Source organism: Raphanus sativus, chromosome 3 (assembly GCF_000801105.2).
Source record: "Raphanus sativus cultivar WK10039 chromosome 3, ASM80110v3, whole genome shotgun sequence".
NCBI classification, from domain to species: Eukaryota; Viridiplantae; Streptophyta; class Magnoliopsida; order Brassicales; family Brassicaceae; genus Raphanus; species Raphanus sativus.
Window position 1 is genome coordinate 21,935,491 of NC_079513.1, and position 20,941 is coordinate 21,956,431.

General features: G+C 33.4%; 5 protein-coding genes across 6 annotated transcripts; 3 read left to right on the top strand and 2 right to left on the bottom strand.

Moving 5' to 3' along the window:
• Nucleotides 1–1,446: 1,446 nt before the first annotated feature.
• Nucleotides 1,447–3,370, top strand: LOC108846973 (putative F-box/LRR-repeat protein At5g54820). The gene is made up of 2 exons (XM_018620147.2): nt 1,447–2,448; nt 3,103–3,370. Exons 1-2 carry the CDS (start codon nt 1,492–1,494, stop codon nt 3,286–3,288), a joined length of 1,143 nt encoding a protein of 380 aa, XP_018475649.2. The 5' UTR covers nt 1,447–1,491; the 3' UTR covers nt 3,289–3,370.
• Nucleotides 3,371–11,777: 8,407 nt separating this feature from the next.
• LOC108847870 (protein METABOLIC NETWORK MODULATOR 1) lies at nt 11,778–13,591 on the bottom strand. 2 transcript variants are annotated; one of them, XM_018621230.2, is made up of 4 exons: nt 13,483–13,577; nt 13,359–13,395; nt 12,129–12,779; nt 11,778–12,026 (listed from the first exon to the last, which is right to left on the bottom strand). In XM_018621230.2, the coding sequence occupies exons 3-4, from the start codon at nt 12,768–12,770 to the stop codon at nt 11,985–11,987; spliced, it is 684 nt and encodes a 227-aa protein (XP_018476732.1). In that variant the 5' UTR covers nt 12,771–12,779; nt 13,359–13,395; nt 13,483–13,577; the 3' UTR covers nt 11,778–11,984. The 2 variants fall into 2 exon arrangements, with proteins under 2 accessions (XP_018476732.1, XP_018476733.1); XM_018621231.2 differs by having other exon boundaries at nt 13,330–13,591.
• Nucleotides 13,592–14,138: 547 nt separating this feature from the next.
• On the bottom strand, nt 14,139–14,927 carry LOC108847871 (protein translation factor SUI1 homolog). The gene is made up of 2 exons (XM_018621233.2): nt 14,769–14,927; nt 14,139–14,674 (listed from the first exon to the last, which is right to left on the bottom strand). Exon 2 carries the CDS (start codon nt 14,651–14,653, stop codon nt 14,315–14,317), a length of 339 nt encoding a protein of 112 aa, XP_018476735.1. The 5' UTR covers nt 14,654–14,674; nt 14,769–14,927; the 3' UTR covers nt 14,139–14,314.
• Nucleotides 14,928–16,284: 1,357 nt separating this feature from the next.
• On the top strand, nt 16,285–16,845 carry LOC108845885 (uncharacterized). The gene has a single exon (XM_018619082.2). It carries the CDS (start codon nt 16,371–16,373, stop codon nt 16,725–16,727), a length of 357 nt encoding a protein of 118 aa, XP_018474584.1. The 5' UTR covers nt 16,285–16,370; the 3' UTR covers nt 16,728–16,845.
• A 2,346-nt stretch (nt 16,846–19,191) lies between these two features.
• LOC108845974 (CASP-like protein 2D1) lies at nt 19,192–20,562 on the top strand. Its single transcript, XM_018619178.2, has 4 exons — nt 19,192–19,382; nt 19,662–19,931; nt 20,014–20,125; nt 20,245–20,562. Exons 2-4 carry the CDS (start codon nt 19,723–19,725, stop codon nt 20,497–20,499), a joined length of 576 nt encoding a protein of 191 aa, XP_018474680.1. The 5' UTR covers nt 19,192–19,382; nt 19,662–19,722; the 3' UTR covers nt 20,500–20,562.
• The last annotated feature ends 379 nt before the right edge of the window (nt 20,563–20,941 follow it).

Genomic DNA, 20,941 nt, shown 5'->3' on the forward strand with positions numbered 1-20,941 from the left:
AGTGAACATTTTTATTTAATGTTTTATATAAATTATGATTTTGTTAGTAAATATAAATCAAAATACAAAATGAATCTATGTATTTTAATTATCATATCTTAATTTTGAAATCGCAAATGTTAACAAGAAACAACTACTGATTTTAAAAGGCTTAGAATATATTAAAGTGGTATACAAAATTTTGTGATTTTTATAAAATTACCACCCGCAAAAACTATGTTTGCGAGTGATAGCGGTAAAATTAATCAAATCCTTTAATTCTTTTATGTACTAATAAAAATTGTTTGCGACTCATCAATTTTGGTAGAATTGTTAACCCATTCGCTGAACTTAAAGATTCAATTGTTTGTTTTTCTCATTTAAAATGCTTCATGTAGATTTTTTTAACATTACTACAGATTCTTAGTCATCAAAGATAATTCCTAACTAATATAATGAAGAGAATACATTTTATGTCATAGCTCATGTTCAACTTTCCATTGCAAATTACTCTTTATATGCTAAGAAGGTTATTTGTGACTCAGCAAATATGACATCATCATTATATAATTTATTGAGTCTTTATCAACAAACAATTAATTATACATATAATTTATTATTCGTTGATCTAAATCTTGCTTCAATTCTTGAGGTCATAGATGATAGATTTATTAACATTAGCAAATAGTGCAAAATCTTCTTACCAAAAATATAGTGCAAAACTGCAAAGCTCTTGAAAGACAAATAGTTGCTAAATTATATATTTCCACTATTACATCATAAATCACTGATTCCTTTTTAATTATGTACTTTTATAAATAAATAAATTTATTTTAATTTTTTCTTATCAATCATTTTTAAAATTTGTTCTTAATCAAATCACTGATTCCTTGCTATTACATTTTTACATGACTTTACTCAATTATTTGCTGTTCCATCTTAGTTTTCAGCCCATCTTACACGTGTAGCAGAGAAAAGAATGTGTACAACACAAAAGGTTTCCATCATAGTGAACAACAAGAAAAAACTGCACTAATTCTGATAAAACCTCTAAATTATCCTAAGTGTTCGAGTAATGTGTAATGCCAAAGAAACATTACCAACTAAAGATGGTGAAGGGTTCATAGTTAAAAAGTTTATTTAATTAATAAATTTTCATTGATTTATGAAAGAATAATAATAAGCAAAGATTTATGAAAAACTAGACTTGGATAACTATCGTCTGAGAGTCCATGCAAACTGTTGTTTCGGGAGGTCAAAGATACGTTCCAACTGGACGATGAGACTTCTTTTTGAATGATATAAATTTCTATATTCAAATATATCAGTCATAGAAGTTTTGCTATGATACAACTGGATACACCTCTCAGTTGACTACACTCAAAACCCTTCCATTCACAATATATTGAGAGTGTGTATATATAAAGACTCTCTGTATCGTCTAACATATCACATCAAATCCGCAAACACTTCTTTTCTTTCAACATTCTCCACTTTCTCTTAATTACAACAATGGATCCCAATGCTCAACCAGACAGATTGTCAGATCTACCAGATGTTCTTTTGGTCCTCATCATGTCATTCTTGTCTTTCAAGGAACGTGCTCAAACCAATTTTCTCTCCAAGCGGTGGGAATCTCTCTATCTCGAGACGAGGGATCTTTCTTTCAAGGAATCCGACTTCTTGACCGCTTCTGTCTACGCAAACCCCATAAGGTGGCTTAAGGCAAGGGCTGATTTTGTTGGTTACGTGCGTCGATTGGTAGATAGAATCCGTGATCAACCCATCGAAACGTTCGGGATCTCTATCTCGTACCCGAAGCCTTACCTGGAACTGATCGAGTCCCTGATGGCGTTCGCGGTCCAAAAAAGGGTCAAGAGCTTGGTTCTTGATTTCTCAAACCTGGTGTGGAGAACCTATAATGACGTAAACATTGAAAAGTTGGTTGTTAAAATCCCTCAGAGCGTCTACGATCTAACGTCTCTCGAGTCGTTGGAAGTTTGCGCGTGCAAGGACTTTGACCCCTCAAAACTATCAAAGCTAGGGAAGCTCCGAAGCGTCTCTTTCGGCTGGATGGAACTGACGGATTTGCCACCTTTGCTAGAGACTTCGAGGCTTGAGAGTTTAACTATGAAGGAGTGTTTGGTACATGATTTGGAGAAGATATCATCGGTTCATTTGAGAGAAGTTGCAATCTATAACTGCGACTTTTACTTTATGTGCATCTTTAACCTCCCTAGAGTTGACATATTTAAGTACAGGGGAGATATTATGAGCTTCGGATTTGATCAAATGAACACCATCATAAGCGAAGTTGAATTAGATTTCGGGGCGGCGGAGAAAAAAAATGATGTATCATACGATTCGTACGGAATAGAAGCAGGAATGATATGTGAATTCCTTAATAATCTCCTTGATGAAGGTCGTCGAACTGCTACGACCTTAACGGTCTGTCCGTTTCTACTCAAGGTATGTCGTCTTGGATTTACATTTACATCTTCACATTAGGTGTTGGATCATTTATATTCATGGTTCTTTGAAATTTTGGAACTCTTTGCCATGTGGTAGTAATTTGTACCTAGTGAAAAGATATTATGTTGAAGATATAGATGATGTATAAATAGATTAGATATTAGTAGTTTTTGAAATTTATTAGGTTGTGTGTGTGTGTGTCACAGTCTTCGCGAAATATATATTATTGAGATTTTTGTAGAAATGGTATTTTGTGCAAAATCCTACATAATTTGATTTATTTTGTTTTTGTTCATAAATTATCAAAACATTTAAAAACTATTTTTCCTAAATTTTAGGAAATCTATTTGTTAAAAAAATTGATTGGCTAATGAAGTGTTTGTAGAAAAAACTAAAACCAAAATCTGAATCTTGAATAGTTTAAAAAGTGTTATTGAAAATCAAAAACCCCAAATATGTTTTAGAATGTATATAACAAGCAATGCCTATATTCTGCATTACATAGGTGACAATATTTCTTTCCGTAATGTTAACTGAAGTAATTTCTTAGTGAACATAGGGCGATACCCTAAAATTTTAGCGTTAAATTATTGTATATATTGAATGTTTAGAATAAAAAAGTGACCCAGTGAATTTTTTTTCTTATGTAAGGTGATTCCAAGATCTGAGCATCCACACTTTCTTCGCCCGATGAAAACCAAACATTTAGTGCTGAAGACTAAATTGCACCCGAAAGAGTTCAATGGAATTCGGCTTCTTCTCCTTACTTGCCCATACTTGGAAACACTCACTATAGATTTGCTTCCTCCAAGCCCCATTGCGGTAAAGTTGTCTTAATGTAAAATTATATACCCTCAAAAAGGAATTATATAATATATATCATATTATTAAACCATGCGATAATGATTTCATATTTCCCAGACGGCATCATCATATGCTGGCATCGATCCACAGACATATTGGATGCAAAACATGTCATACTGGTGTCTGTGGGAGGCACTAACCACTGTTATAGTGAAGAACTTCGTAGGTGGCGCTACAGAGTTGAACATAGTGAAGTGTATGCTTCGATCCGTAGGTGAGCGCTTAGAAAGAGTTGAGCTACACATGCCGTTTGATTTGGACGAAAGTCGAAAGACGTTTGCATTGGCCAAATCTGAAATGTTGCAACGGAGTTCAATGAATGTCAAGGTTGTTGTGCACAATTCTTGAAAATGTGATCTATTCAAGACTGCACTACCCGGATTTACATTACATCTTTTATTGTTTTCGAGTTTTGTTTATACAAATTCAAGAATGGATGTTCTTGTTTGAATGTTGTTAAGTTTGTTTCAGTTTATTTGTTTTATGAATAAGAGTCTCAGGAAAAATGAAAACTTGGTCGTCTCTTTGAACCAAAGATATTATATAAACTTTAATCTTTTTTAAACTAAAGATTTGGTTATTGTTTTTAGTGTTTAATTTCATTTTAGTTCATATTCCGTCATTGTTATTCCTCTTTAATTTCATCTTTAGTTCGTATTTGATTTTGATTCTGTTAAATACAAGGATGTGTACTATGATGATGTATTCAAAAACTCGCTTAGTATTTTTTCTAGTTAAAACATGTGGTTTTCCTTTTTTTTGGGTGCATTTTTGGCTTAGTTAAATTGCTAATGTAAATGTTCTCTTGTTATGAAAATTGTTTATATTAATACTAGTTAATATCTTTTGTCTTGTTTGTAAGTTGAATTTTCTCCAAATATATATATATATATATATATATATATATATATATATATATAGGTTAATTTATGGACTAGCCATATATCACGTGAAAATTAGGTAACTAGCTTTGATTTTGACATAATGTAAAGTTAGATATTTAATACATAATTCATCTGATTCAGCCTATTCTCTTAAGTCTTAATAGGTTACCAGTTATTATATACTATGTGATGAAAATTATATGTTACAGAGTGAGTGGTGTATACTTATTATTCTATGTACCCAAAATAATATAGAATACATAGAGGATAATAGAAGAAAGGTAAACATGATGGAGGATATTGTTCAAATTTTGTAATGTTTATGTGCTGACATTGAATTACCTAGTGCATTGCAGAGTAAACCTAAATCATCCATATTAAACCTAAAACCATTGATCACTAAATCCAAAAAAACAGAAATATAAACTTTAATCTAAATAGCAAAACATGGAAATAGTACAATATTATGTTCTATTCTACATGATTCATATAGAATAGACAAACTGTTAAAATATGTGAAAATACGACATCATCAGGTGTGAGACTTAATTGATGGAATAAATGGCCAAGACCTACTACCAGATTTGACATATGAAAGAATTCCAAAAAACCATATAATAAGGTGTAATTATTAAAGATAGTTTTTACTCTCTTAAGAGAAACAGGTGGTGTCAAGATAAAATCCATAGCATTTTATGTTCAATGTTTTATGGGGCATTCATAATAGAAATCTCTAAAGTTAGCTACCAGTGTTCACAAATTAATAACAAATGACATCACATGATGGGGGAGGGGATGACGTAGACTATGGAAGAAAATGGTCAAAAGTGTTTCACGCATAACTTAACAGCAAATAATTAAGATTTTTTTTTCAGTAGGTGACCAGTTAGTTTCAGGGGCATAAATGCATTATTACATAAAATGAAATGTGTATATAGAAAAATTAGGTCATTTGGTTATGTACCTATTTTTTTTTATACCGGCCAATTCCCCTATATATATATATAGTTGATGAGATTCAAAGAGCCTATATATCTTATTAAACAATATAGGGTTTGTTATAGAATTTCTCTCTCTCATATAGCCAAATGGCTCTTCACGTACAGGGTCCTAGATGCCTAATCATTTGTCCTTCCCCCATGAGATTCAGCTTCTCTTCAGTTTAGCATGAATCAATTTCAGCCTCTTATATAAGAAAACACCCATATTTTCCATGTTTTCTGTCTCCTTTTTGTTGCACAAAAAAAAGTCTATCTCCTTCTTACATCTGTCGTTGCTCCTCTTCTTTGTGTTTTGTTTCAAAATTTAAATCTGCCCACATTGGTTTGTAAGAAGCCAATGATCCTCCAAATGAAACCAAAGATCTTTTTGCATTTGTAAGTAGTTTTCCAAGACAAACATATACATATATATGCCTCAAGCTGGTGTAATTTTCAATGCTTGCCAAACATATTCACTTCATCGCTTTCTCCTGAAGACTGCGCATGAAACTCTTTTCTAGAAAGAAGCTTGATGAAGGCAGGTTAAACCATGGTGATCTCGCTTGAACGTGTTTCAGTTACTCCGTTTCTTACGCTTCCAAGATGTTATCTAAAGCATGATATTAGAGAAACAAATGAACAATGCACACAAACAACTCTTAACATATCAGGATTTATAGCAAGCCCTTTATCAAAAAAAAAAAAAAACATATCAGGATTTTTATTCCTAAAACCTAGATAGAGAACTGACTGTGTTTTATTACTCGGATTTGTAAAGGACAAAGAGGAGAATGCCTGTGTCTTTTACTTAGCTATGCTTCGACTTGTCAAACTAGCTCCCTGCATAGCCATCGGAAGCTCAGTTTCATCTAGTCTTCGCTAAAGCATGTAGTTTATCACTAACAACGCTATTTCAGTACGTCTATTTATGTATCCGCCAATCATAGTCATCTCATTTCAGGTTAAATAACTTTAAACCTAAAATTTAAAATGATGAAGAAAACTCCTAAAATTTAAAATAGACTAAATATATTGCGTTTCCAGATAAAAGTTAATATTTAGGAAAACCTAATATTTTTCAAATAAAGATATAACGCATCTGTATTATGATGTCTAGACTCTTGGGGGTAAAGAAAGGTGCCAAAAACCTCAACTGAATGCCATGCCCAAACAGCGATGGGGCTTATCAGATTCCTCCTAGCAATGAACCGTTGCCCGAGCTGTTGGATTCAAACGAGTTTCAAAGAAGAGCAAAATGAGCAACGATAAATATGGAGACACAAACAAGTCCACTACAAGAAGAAGGAAATGGCAGAAGCAGAATAAAGCTATAACCGGAGCTGCCAATGTAATGAGTGAGACATCTAAGAAACAGTCAAAGTCTTTAGCTTTACAGTTGTTCTAGTCACTGAACCCGCCATTTTTGATCTTTTCTGGTCGTCTATGTCCTCCTGGACTGAAGGAACACTCTTTGCGTTGTTGATGTCGATAAACAACCTGGGAACACAGTTGGGTCATTCATGGGAGCAGGATTGGCTTCAGTCTTTACTTCGTGGAATATCTTCAGGGTCCTTTGAAAATATGTTTGTGGGATTAGCCATTCGAGTGTTTTGCACTTCTATACCTGTATTGTTTCTTCTCTTGATACCCAAGGAAGCTACAGGAGTAGCAGCTTCATAGGGTTGGAAGCAGAGATAGCTTCTCATAGCAAAGTCATATATCAGAGTTTTGGGCATCAGTTTGGCTTTGTTAAAGGCTTTTGAAATTTACACACATCAGACACACACTGGAAAGTTGCCACATACTATATATACAGTCACATTTTACCTTTTCAGTATAAATTTTGTACAATTTAGAGGCTCACTCAACAAACATATTATATACGGTTTGTCTTGTTTAAAAAAATACGGTTTTTTTTACAACGAAAAACTATTCTATTATTCAAAAAAGAATACAGTTTATCTACAAACTTGTATACACTGTATTTCTTAACTAAAATAATCGACTACTAGAAAGAAAAAGGACAAGACTTAGGTTCACCCCCTATGGTGAACCTTTAAATTCACCACTCTTCTTAAAACCAATCAAAATGCCATCTAGATAATTAAATAAAAAATATTAAATTATAAAAAAATAGTTTAAAAAGGAAATAACGTTAATTTTAATAACGTTAACTAAATACTAAACCCTAAATTTAAATTCTAAACCAAAACCTATACCCTAAACCCAAATCTTATACCCTAAACCCAAACCATATATCCAAAACTCAAATTCTAAACCCTAAACCCAAACGCTATACCCTAAAACCCATTCTATATCCTATACCCTAAACCCAAATCCTATACCCTAAACCCAAACTATATACCCTAAACCCAAATCTTATTCCCTAAACCCAAATCGTAAATCCTAAAGCCAAATTCTTAAGTTTAGGGTTTGGGTTTAAGGTGTAAAATTTAGGTTTAAGATATACGTTTTCAGTTTAAGGTATAGGATTTGGGTTTAGGGTATAGGATATATGATCGATTTAGAGTATAGGGTTTGTATTTAAGGTTTATGGTTTGGGTTTAAGGTTTAGAATTTGAGTTTAGGGTATATGGTTTGGGTTTAGGATATATAATTTGAGTTTAGGGTATATATTTGGGTTTAGAATTTATGATTTAGGGTTTAGGGTTTAGTTTGCATCATTAAAATTGACTTTATTTTTCTTTTTAACTATTTTTTTAATAATTTAATATTTTTTATTTAATTATCCACATGGCATTTTGATTGGATTTAAGGGGAGTGGTGAATTTAAAAGTTCACCATAGGGGGTGAACCTAAGTCTTGTCCAAAGAAAAATAATGAATTTAATACTAATCATTAGTAAAGAAGATTTGTCTACAAAAAGATAGTGTTAGATTCACTTATTTTCACTTTTTATTATTATGAATTATAAACTGTGTTTAGATACTTGCTTGTTTTCTGAAAGTCAGAATCTTTTTCTATATATATTTTTTTGGTTAAAGCTGAAAGTCAGAATTTTCTTTTTTGAATTAAAAGAAGTAAGAATCTTATATGACACAACTTCAGTGGGAATAATATATACTAGGTGATTACCCGCGCCCTGCGCGGGATGAAAGAATTAAAAGAAATTATAAATTTAATCTATAGATATTGAAAACACGGAAAATGACATATTATACATAGAATAGATTAGCATAAGTAACATTGATATTCAGATATGTAAGGAAAACTAATTTGGAATGAGATATTTACTAAATTTTTCAAATAACAAAAAAGCTTACCGAAGTATCCGGATAAAGATAACCTTATTATGGTTGATAAACAGTAATTGTCTTATTATTGAAGTTAAATCGTTATATTTCATTAAAATTATAATGGTTTTGAAGTACATAAAAATTGTAAAAGAAGATAAATATATTGAAGTAAATAATATTAAGTTGGAAAACAATAGAAAAAAGAAGAAACTAATATGAATTTTCAAATTTAGTGGACTTATTAAGACTCAAAATTTTAAAATAGACCCTTTATCGAACCTTAATATTCATTATAATTCAAAATACATATGAGCCTCTTCTAATTTATCTTTTATTTATAAAAAGTGTTTTTACTAAAAAGTTTCGAGGAAACACGAGACCAGGGGCTACAGTTCGATTGTTGGATTCGATCTCTTTTCTCATCACCTGATATATCTAGATGTTGCCACAAAGTAATGTTGCAAATCCCTAATTGTTCTTAGATTTCCAGACAATTATATAAAGTATTATATGTATAGGGCAAAAATTAAAGAAATCCACATTAAAAATGACGTTCTCCTTAAATTTAATCGGAAATAATTATATGAATTTCCAAATTTAATGTATGTCACCATTTATAAAAAATTTCTAATAATTTTTTTTGTTGCAAAAATTAATAGACTGCAAGAAATTTAATAGGGAATTCCTTTTTGAATGTATTTTATAATGTTTCAAGATTGCTCATAAATTTTTATTTACGAAATTTTGATTTTACAATATAAAACAGTTTATATTAACCCCCACTTTGTTATCATTTCCCATAAAAAATATTAATAAAAATAAAAGTCATATACCAAAGTTTTATAATCATATTTTCGAGTCCCTAAAAATGGCATGTATTATTTATGAATCTAAAGAAATTAAATATTATAAAATATGAATCATATATATATAGTCAAAACCCTATCAATTTTGACTATATATAAGACTATCCTATTAATTTCGTATAGGATTATAATTGTAGATTTCAAGATAATTATAGAAATTATTATACACATATGGCGAAAATTAAGGAAGTTCACATTAAAAATGGTTAGTTCTCTAAATAATTATATAAATTTTCAAATTTAATATCTTTCACCATTTATAATAATTTTGTAATCAAAAGTATTGTTGCAAAATTTAAGGGATTGCAAGAAAATTAATATGGATTTTTTTTTTGAATGGATTTTACAATTTTTCAAGATTGCTCATAATTTTTTATATACGATATTTATTTTACAATATAAAACATTTTGTATTGTTCAGTCCCAAAAATAAATGTCATGTATCCCATAAAATATAAAAATATTCAAAATAAATGTCACCTACTAAAGTTTTGTAGAAGAACATAATTATGAATCTTTTATATTTTCTACTCCCTAAAAATATCATGTATCATTTATGAATCATAAATAAATTTAATATTATAAACATATGAATTGTATATATAGTCAAAACTCTATCAGTTGTGACTATATATATCAGACTAACCTATTAATTTCTTATAGGATTATAATCGTAGATTTTTAGATAATTATAGAAAGTATTATATGCATATGGCAGAAATTAAGGAAGTCAATATTAAAAATGATATTCGCCTTAAAATTAATCAGAAAAAATTATAGAAATTTCCAAGTTTAATGTTTGTCACCATTTATGATAATTTTGTAATCAAAATGTATTTTTACAAAATTTTAGGGATTGCAAGAAATTTAATATAGAATTCTTTTTTGAATGTATTTTACAATATTCAAGATTGCTCAAAATGTTTTATATACGATATTTTGATATTACAATATAAAATAATGTATATTGTCTATCCCAAAATAAATGTCACATATTCCATAAAATACAAAAAATATTCATCAAAATAAATTTCATGTACTAAAGTTTTATAAAATAACATAATTATGAATCGTTTATATTTTTCAGTCCTTAAAAATGGCATGTATAATTAAGAATCATAAAGAAATTTAATATCAGAAAAATATGAATCGTTTATATATAGTCAAAACCCTATCAATTGTGACTATTGATATCATAGTATCCTACTAATTTTGTATAACATTATAAAAACCCTACCGGATTTGATATTATCGTTCATATCAACACACGTAACCAATTAACATGACCAAAACATTATGTTAAGATACATCACAAAATCGTGACCAATTAACATGACCATGCTCGAGTCAACTTTTTATGATGTACTATGAAAACAATAATATAGATTTATGATTAAGTCAAATAATCAATGTTGCCTTTATGAATATTCCATTTATAGATTTCCGAAACAGTCACACAATTAATACGATTTTCTCCACAATTAATTGTAAAGACATAATGGTACATAGATGCATAAAATGAAGGATATACTATATGTTTTAGGCAATGGCATGACTGTAATAAGCCTAGGCAAGAAAGGGTTTTTGAAAAAAGGTTGTGAGATGGATTGTGGTGATGCCAAGTAAGTAATGGCAAACTTGTTAATCACACATGATTAAAAGGTTTATTTATAAATGGTCTCCTCAAATAATAAGAAGGGGATTTTAGTAAGTGGAAATAAATAGACTTAACTGCCAAACAAATGATTAGGTGAATTAAGTGGGCTTTCTTGCAAAAAATGGGCTTTCAATTCGGATCCACAAAATAAAATTATCAGAGCCAGGTTTCGATCCTGGTACCTGTGGGTTATGGGCCCACCACGCTTCCGCTGCGCCACTCTGATATTTTAATTATTCTTTACCTTTAAGTATTAACAATCTATTGAACAGAAGTTCAGATCACTCAAGTTTGCATGCTAACAAGGTCCCATAGCGGAGGTTTTATCAGTTAACAGGAGCTATGAAACCATGTTCGTCAGAGAAAGAAAAAGAGCGTGAAGCTGTGACTGAAAGTGATTTTCTTCAAGCAATGCACCGCCCCGTTCTCAGGGTCCTAATGTGTACTATTGGCTATTGCGGCGGTTACAGTGTCTATAGCAATTAGCAACGGCAGGTAACTCAATAACACCAATGCAATGAGAGATGAGATCAACACCAGCTTCTTCTACCAATGTTTTGGACAAATACAATGGACAAAATATGAGTCATTGAGTTTTTGTTTTGCAATGAGTTAATGTTTGATCTCCTATGAACATATTGTTTCACTGAATGAAAATTGATTTATAGAAAAGAAACTGGATTTGGTATATGCCAATGGTCAAACTTATAAACGATCATCTACATGTTCAAACCAATTATGATTTAAAAAGAAAGAAAAAAAACACATGAGAACCGTAGCAGCTATACACTCCCAAACGACCCATTTGCAGCCAGTGGTTATCAGACTATTATTGATCATATCGATATAAAATCATCATCCAAATAAAAAATAATATAAGGAATCATTGTAAAAAAAAACTGACATCTTTAAGCTAAGACAATAGTTAGATTCTGTTTTCCTATTTTCTGATTACAACGAGATTGAATCAGACTTAAAAGCTCTCTAAGGATGGTAGTAGTGCAAGAATCTCCAATTTATAACTGTCATTGTGAAAAATGCGTCTCCCTCACATTCTCCTGCACGGCCTAATAAAAGACAAATAAAAACATGAACCTTTACAGAGAATAAACACATAGTAAAAGCTTTCGAATAAAATCATCAGTACGGTTTGGTTTCTTTTTTTTTACCTGAAGAAGTTCTGTCATGTTGCCTCGTCCATAACTCGGCATATGGACTGGACGAACGGGGTGTATCGCCTGCAACGGCTCGATAGACAGAGCCTGCTCCTCTGACCCGTTATGGACTTGACCATGACCGTAACGGACCGAGACCTGCCCGCTGCCGCCATTCTGCACAACAGGGGTTGCCAAAAGCTTGGGCTGAATAGGGACAGGAACCAATGCTCTAGCACCACCACCACGGAAGCTCCTCGATCTCTGACCGTGGCCATCCACCACCACGCCGCTGTTTCTCGTTATCATCGGAACATGAGGAGCGACGTCGTTATCAGCCGACACGGGATGGAAGTGACCATGCTTGAACACCACGCCTCTAAGCATGGTGTCCGAATCATCCCCGACCTTAACCGAAAGCAAGAACCCGTCTTCAAAGTTCGCCTCGATCGTGCCAGTAACCTGTTGTCCGACCATAGCTTCGTCCTGGAGAGACTGGTGGTGGTGGTGCTGAGTCCTTCTGCTAAACCCTGGAGGAGAACGGTTGTTGGAGTCGTCGTCAAGCTTGACGTGTTTTCTGGGGCGGCCTCGTTTCCGTTTGACCATGAAATCTGCAGAGGTGGTGTGGTTGTTCTGCTCATGGCCGTCCTTTTCCATATCTTTTACCTATTGAACAAGATGCAGTGCAAGTTGAGAATCATCACAGTTCACACATAAACAACACTTAGACATATATTATCAAAGAGGGTATAAGGAATTTTATATACACACAAAACAAATGAAAATGCTTAATGTTCTAAACAAATGTTACCACAAGGACAAAATAAAAGATTTTCAAAAACTGTGAAGTACCACTGAAATAGGAAACACCATAGACAGGAAATTGATTTGTTACTATTTACTACATACATTCTACTTGAAGAAAAAAATAGAATTGGGATCTATATATGAAGATGGGATCCACTACTAAATCCAATTCTCTTATGGAAGAACATGCAAATCATGTTTAACTAGCCCGTAATTACCAAATTATCTCAAAATCAAACCTACTAATCAAACTCGGAAAAAGCAACAGAAGTTAACTATAGCCCTAAAAATCGCAACATGTAAATAATAATTTTATCTTTCGGATTTTTAAAATTCGAGTGAAAAGACATATCGCAGAGTATTAATAGCAAATAAAGAAAAAAAAGGACTCGTGAGAAGACAGCTTTACAGTTTCCCGTCACGGAAATAAAACCAAACCTGCGATTTTTCCTGCTCCGTTTCCTTAGATTTCTTCCTGTGGCATTAACAAGGACGAGTCAAAAAGGGAAATGAAAATAAAAACATTTGAAGAGGAATAAGAGAGGCCCTTAATTTTAATTACAGAAAAGATTTGTGGATTTAGTGCGAAGTGCGAACCCTCTTCTCTCTTGCAATAAACTAAAATCAATTGGTTTGCTTTTGTTTGGGCTTTTTAGATAATAGATCTTTGCTTAGATATTGCTTACTTTTATTTTGTTTCTTGGTCTTTACAAATCACATTCTTTTTTTTGGGAGGTCACGTGTATTCAACCCTCGAGTCATACGTTGAATGAATACTTGGGCCTTTCACGCAGTAATGTTAGTCCCATTGTTTTATTAAAACTTTAAGCCCAATTAATTGATAACAAAAGTATTTAAGCCTATTTTTAAGACAACCACCGGACGACAATCAAATATCTCCATATGGTTGGTATGAACCATCCAACTTGGGACAAGGAAAAATAAGGTTCCACGAGCTCGAGCTTCTTTTGAAAGACTATCGGCTCGGACATTGATGGAACGAGGAATAAAACAAATAGAACAGGAAGTAAACAGGGAATAAAGGTGATGAAACTCTTCAAATTCGACCATTAACGACAATCAAATATCTTTATCAGTGGAAGCTCACTTTCAGCATGTTCTAGTCTCTTCCCCTTGTTCTTTTGATAACAATTCGTGATATTTCGTAAACAATTCTTTCTTGAGCAAATAACTTAAACGAAGATATGTAAAATACAATAATCGAAAGGTGGTTTATCATCATTCCACAACTCAAATGTCCCACACCAACAAACAACAATCAAAACGAGAAAAAAAAAACCTTCCTAGTGATCACAAACACCACGTCCAATTATTCGCATATATATATAAATAGACAGAAAGATATCACACGATCCAATTCGAATCGCGGGTCTTTAGAACCCGTGGATCTTGATCTGCTCCTTCTTAGCAATCCCAGTCTGAACCAAGAAGTGAGACACCTTCTTCCTCTGATCACCCTGAAGCTGAATGATCTTTCCTAGCTCCTTGTCCTGCACCACGTTCCCGTTGCAGCAGAAGTCCTTCTTAAGATCCTTGAGAATCTTCTCGTAGCTGTACGCTTTCTTCAGACCCTGAACAGTCGTCAAGCTCTTTTTCCCATTCCTCTGCTGGATCCGGACGTGGATGTACTCTTTTGTCCCTGGTGCATCTGATTCTTGAGCTTCTGCGAACGGGTCGAATGCTGATGGAACTTGGATGTCTAGCTCAACCATGTAAACTTGGTTCGATTCTCTCTGCGGAAATAATAGCTAATTAGATCATAATTCATAAACAAATCAAGAACAGAACAGACTTCAGTAAATCATTACACGAGAAGTTAGAACATACCTTGAAGACGATCGAAGTCTTTTGAGTTGTGTTTTTTTAATTGTTGGGAGATGAATGGAGAGGATAGGTGTGTACTTATAGGGGTTTTGTTTTTTCTTAATTTTACCAATCTTTTGAGGCGGTTAAATCGTAGCCGTGGATCTATGATTCACTTTGGACACGTGTATGGATAAGTTCTATTCGGTGACCAAGTTGGAGTATAGAATAATTGCTTCCTTGCTTGCAATAAACGCGCAACTCTTTGGGGTCCATTTAAGAGCGGCCATTTGATTAGAAAGAAAGTATTAAATATGGTAGCGTGTAGTGAGAGCCACAAGTGGGTGGGTCCTATATCGACAATCGCTAAGAAGATTCGCGACGTCACTGATTTTATCAATTTTTTTTTTTTTAATGTAAACGGAGAGCTCAAACTCGATATCGGTCGTTGTTGTCAGACACAACACAAGTGACTGTCTGATTGCAAATTGTCCGATGCATTTATTAGTAAAATGAACACGTTTTTAACGGTTTACAGATATTCCACTAGCACAACAGTGGAATTTATGTAAAATATTTCTTAGCGAATTATAGTACTAACATTTCTGCTTTTTTTGCTGATATAAAATTTCTTAGGCTGTACCTAATGTTGCTAAAGAAAAGGCTGTACTTAATTTACTAATGTGAAAGTGACAAAATAAAATACAATACTAGTATGAACCTCAAATTAATATTAAAGGTTACGGCTTAATACTTTTCTTATAAACGAGGTACCAAAGCATCGTTAAAGTTCTATGAATCTCTTAAATAGTTCCTGACTTCCTATTTAAAAGCTTTTTATTCGTCGGCGATTACACAACTTCCATATCGGATTTCTTTTTAATTCTACTGTTGTTTTTTTTAGCAAAAAAAACAAAACTTCCATATCGGATAGATTCTTGGTGCTATTACCCCTATGTGAACTGAACACCACCTTTCAAAGTGATTCGTAGGTTGTACGGTAGCGATTTAAATGACAGGAAGCCGAAGAAGATTTCGAGGTTACGACCCTCTTCTGATAGACCAGAAAATCTGGTTCAGAGGAAGCTTCATGAAGAATGGTCGTTTTTTTCTCCGTTCTAGCGTCATCTTCGCGCACAACAATCACTTCAATGAAACAGAAACTATCTCAGTAATGGGCCCCATCAATGAACCTTAAAATATGGGCTCAATCAATAGGCCTCACCAATTGGCCCCATCAGAGAGAGGGACGGCCCGGTGATTGATAAACACATATGTCATATGGGCTCTTATTAATTTCCCAGAAAATTCAACGGTCAAGGATCCGACCCGTTGTTTTTGGAAAAACAGTAAAGAGGGAAAGAAGTCAAAAGTCCGCGGGAACCAAAAAAAAAATAAAAAGAAGGAAAGTAGGGGAATCAAAGTCACGTGATGAGGTGTCAAAACCACGTGATTACCCCAAAAAAAAAAAAACTCCCGCTCCTAAAATGACCTTTGAAAACCCTAATGAGACGCACCTTTCCCTCTCCTCATTTCGCACCTTCCCGCCCCTCCTTCCCCCCCACTACAAATTCATCTTCACCCCCTTAACCCTATCTTCCACACACTTAACACACATCTCCCACAATGAAAGACATCTCCAGATCTCCCTCAAGAAAAAACGACGGATTCCACCGCTACTTAAAGCCAGGCGCGCTCGCTCAGATCCGAAACTCCAGAATCAATTCTAAATCCCCCTCTCTTGTATCTCTCTCCCTGCCATCGCCTCCGGTTGATTCGCCGTCCCCTTCCGCTGCTGCGAACAATCTGACGGTGGATCAGGTGCCGCATCTCCTGAGGAAGATCTACGGTGGTCCGTACAGTTACCAGAGGAAGAAACTAGGCGCCGCTAGATCATCATCGATGATGATGATGATGGTGAATTTGAACAATCCTATTATTGAATCGGGCGGCGGAAACGGCAGTGATGTAATTGCTCATTGAATTTTTAAACTACTTGTATAATTTCCTATTCTGTAATCTGTTTATGATACAATTGTGTGGGAATAATGTTTAATACTCATTAAGAGTTTGTTTATTTATATATATATATATATATACACATCATCTGTTCGTCACTTAATTTAATTCACTATAGGGGAAAATTGGAAGATCTTAATTGTTAGGATCTAAACCTAGTTGTTATTGATTGATGACTAGTTAATTACTCAATTGAGTTATGAGCCCTAAAGAAAACGTACATGTTTATCTCCAGTTTCCTGTCTCGTTAAGATAGGTTTATATTCAGTTCTCTGTTTTCTTTTTTAGTCTAAATCCTTTAAATGCTAAATGTTTGCTGTTTGCTTTGATTAATAACAATGTTTTTCTATGTGTTTTGCCTTTTTGCTGTTATTGAAAGGTCTAATTAATCTCAGTTGCATAGAGTTTGTTTGTGTAAATGGTTTGTTGGCTTGTTTTGAGTGGGTAGCTTATGCTTTTTTATCTGTAGCCTTAAGCTATTTATTGTCTCTGCTCGAATGGCTGAACTTGAATCACTTTACCTTCTGATTCTGCAATTGGTTCTGATACAACGTTTGGTTCCTTCAATAATCTTTTGAGTGCTCAAGGGATTGAACAAATAAACTGTAGAATAACTGATGATAACGAGAGGGAGAAAGGGGATGTTCATTATGAGAATGTGTATTAGGTGGAGAGAATGTAGAAATAGAATGCTCTAACTTTGGAACATTGATGCTGATGATGACCTTGAGATAGACCCGGATTGTGTAGGATTCGTCAATAAGAATGATAATTTAGTGGGTTTTTTAATCTTAACCCTAGATGATCTAGTTGTTATGGAAGAAAATCAATACTCAATGAGCTTTTAATTATACAATGATTAATCATATGCGTATTGAGAGAGAATGCACATACTTATCTCAAGTTTCCTGTCTTGTTGACATAGGCTATATTCAGTTCTCTGCTTTCCTTGGTCCGAATGTTTTCAATGATATATGTTTGAGGGTCTTGTTGTTTGCTTTGATGAATAAACAATGTTTGTGTATATGTTTCCCTTTTGCTCTTGTTGAAAGGTCTAAATTAATCGCATTTGCTTAGAGAGCATATGAAAGAACTACATGTCCTGGTTAAAAGTTTGTATATATGGTTTCTTGGCATGTTTGAATGGGTAGTAATACTTATTGATACATTGCCTTCAGCTATTGGCTCGGATCATATGGCTGAACTTGAATCTAGATTCAGCTGCAGCACTTGCTTTCTGATTATGCATCTGGTACTTCTGATACAACGCTTGTTTCATGTCAACAATCTTTGACTGGTCAAGAGACTGATGATGAGGAGGGAAAGAAAAGAAATGGGGATGTAAATCATGAGAATGTGTTCAACATGATACCTGAGGGTGATAACCTTGAATAGACCCAATATTGTGTAGGAATCCTCCATAAATTATAGCTAAACGTCCATGCACCTGTTAGATCTAACCAGTTAAATCAGTTGGAAGAAGTACTAAATCAACAATTGCTTGCAGTAAATTTGATTTGAGGTTGATGCACATTGTTACATCCATCAAGTACATAAGCGTGATAAGTCTCTCTTTAGATTTTTTTTTTTTGATCCTTCTCTCTATAGTATATAGACAACTTTCACTTTAACTCCTTCAAAGCATTCCAACACTTTCATTACTAATCCTTAAATCTTTTCTACTTTTTCATTATGGCCACGTTCTTCTCCCCAACTTTTCCAAACCCATTGAATTTTCTCCCAATGTGACCGTAACTTTCTCAATTTGTCTGTTTCATCCATATTCTTTTCACAGATTTGTTTCACGTCTCCATACTAATTTATAAAACAGCGGTGAGAGTCTAGAGAGAGTACCGATATTTCTTATTATCAAGTAAATCGTCGTTATATAATCCGATGATATCTTCACTTCCGTATTTACGTACGGCGTACCCGTAACAGTGTAAACACAAAAGTTATATGAACTACTGTTGTTTGGTTATTCTTGTGGGACCAAAAAATCCTGAAGGGTTCAGAGATTTGTAGTACAAATCAATATACTTTACGAATGTACGAACAGAAGACCATTCACAAATTAAAATTGTGATTGTTCTCGTTTAATTATAATGAAATGAGATACATCTAATACGAGTTTGTTGAGAATGTAGTTGTAAGAAAACAATTTTACAGCACAATAAGAAAACGGTCTTTACTTTATTTTATATCAAGTATATATATTATAAGAGCAGTTACAAAAAAAAAGTATATTAATATAAATCCAAAACAATGATTCATATGCCGCCCACCAAGACGAAGACAGATGTCTCTCTTTCTCACTCCCTGCAACCACCGCACTACACTCTGTTACTTCTTCCACTATAAAATTTTCGGCGACACTCTCCAGAGAGAAAATAAAAATATAACTAATACTATAAAATAGGGGTTTAATTCTTAAAATATATGAAGATTACTTTTTCATAATCTGTATGTTATTTACCCTACTTTTATGTTTATAAAAACGTTGAATCTGCTAATATATTTCTAACCTCCTTCAAAAACATTAATTTCAAAAAAAAAAATTTAGTCGATCGACTTTCCACCTCCAAAGAAAACCACTATTTCTCCAAGCCATTGAACCAGGTACGCTGATAAAACTTTAGTCTAATCCAAATTCACATTTGTATGTTTTTCTTGTCTTCTCATTACAAATGAAAAATTACATTTTTCACGCGGTTTCCAAACGTGAATAATCATGAAAGGGAGATAAACTTTTTTTGTTTGGTTTTGGAAATTAATAGAGAACGAAACCTTTTTGTATCTTTTATGATTTGTTCTTATTTGTCCTGTGACCACAAACACACACACATATCTACATATATTTGTTTATAAAAGAGATGATAACTTAGCACCTTTTCTTAGTTTTCTTCCCCCACACCCTCCAAAAAGAAGAAGAGCATTTGGTTTTGAGATCCAACCAGAGATGGGGGACAACAGCACAAGAGAAGGAGAGAGAAGCAGTTACTCTTCAAAGCAGCAACCACAAGTTCCCATGTCTTTGAAGCTCATAGATACATGTCTGAGGCTAAGTGTGGTTCCTCTCAGTGTTGCAACCATCTGGTTAACTGTCACTAACCACCAATCCAACCCTGACTACGGAAATTTAGACTACAACTCCATCATGGGTCTCAAGTAAACTCTTTAATTTCTTTCAGCTTTGGAACGAGAATTTTATAATTATTTATTTGTTTACTATATGATTTGCTATTTGCAGGTATATGGTTGGTGTTAGTGCTGTATGTGCTATTTATGCTCTGCTCTCTACTATTTCTTCATGGGTTGCATGTTTAGTGTCCAAAGCTTGGCTCTTCTTTGTCCCTGACCAGGTTTTAGTCTAACTTCTCTGAATTTTGTTTTCCTTCTCTGACATAATCCAGTTTATACTATATATGTTAATAATTTTGTGTTTGTGTGTGTGTGTGTGTGTGTGTGTGTGTGTGTGAAGGTTTTAGCTTATTTGATGACAACATCAGTAGCAGGAGCAACAGAGATAGTGTATTTACTTAACAAAGGAGACAAACCAGTGACATGGAGTGAAGTGTGTTCTTCTTACCCACACTTTTGCTCAAAACTCACAATTGCTTTGGGCCTTCATGTCTTTGTTCTCTTAGCTTTCTTATTTATCTCTGTTATTTCTGCTTATAGAGCTTTTAGTCTCTTTGATCCTCCTTGTGATCCTCAAACCAATAATAATGCTTAACTTTTTTTTTGAACTTATATAATAATGCTTAATTTACTCAGTAATCAATCATATTTGCAGCCTCGGAGTCAATTTTGTCTCATTGATGCGGAGATTTTGGTGTTTTCAATTTGTTGCTGAATTTAATATGATTTATATTGGTCAAGAAATCTAAGAATGTATGAAGTTTAATTTAATTTGTCTTCTCTTAGGTCAATCGACTAATACGTATTTAACCTAATTTGCAATATAAAAGGAAAAATACAACTAGAGAAGTATACACGGACTAGAACTCTTTTATTTTCCTAGTGTTTTAGTATATAAATCGGCTAGTTGGTTGTGCTGCACAGCTTGTGCATAGAAACACAGTGCAGATGAATAAGAGTCGTGTGCTTAATTCCAAAAGAAGTAAAATTCTCAAAACAGATAAGTTCATGAACCGTGAAAGACATTTTTCGACACT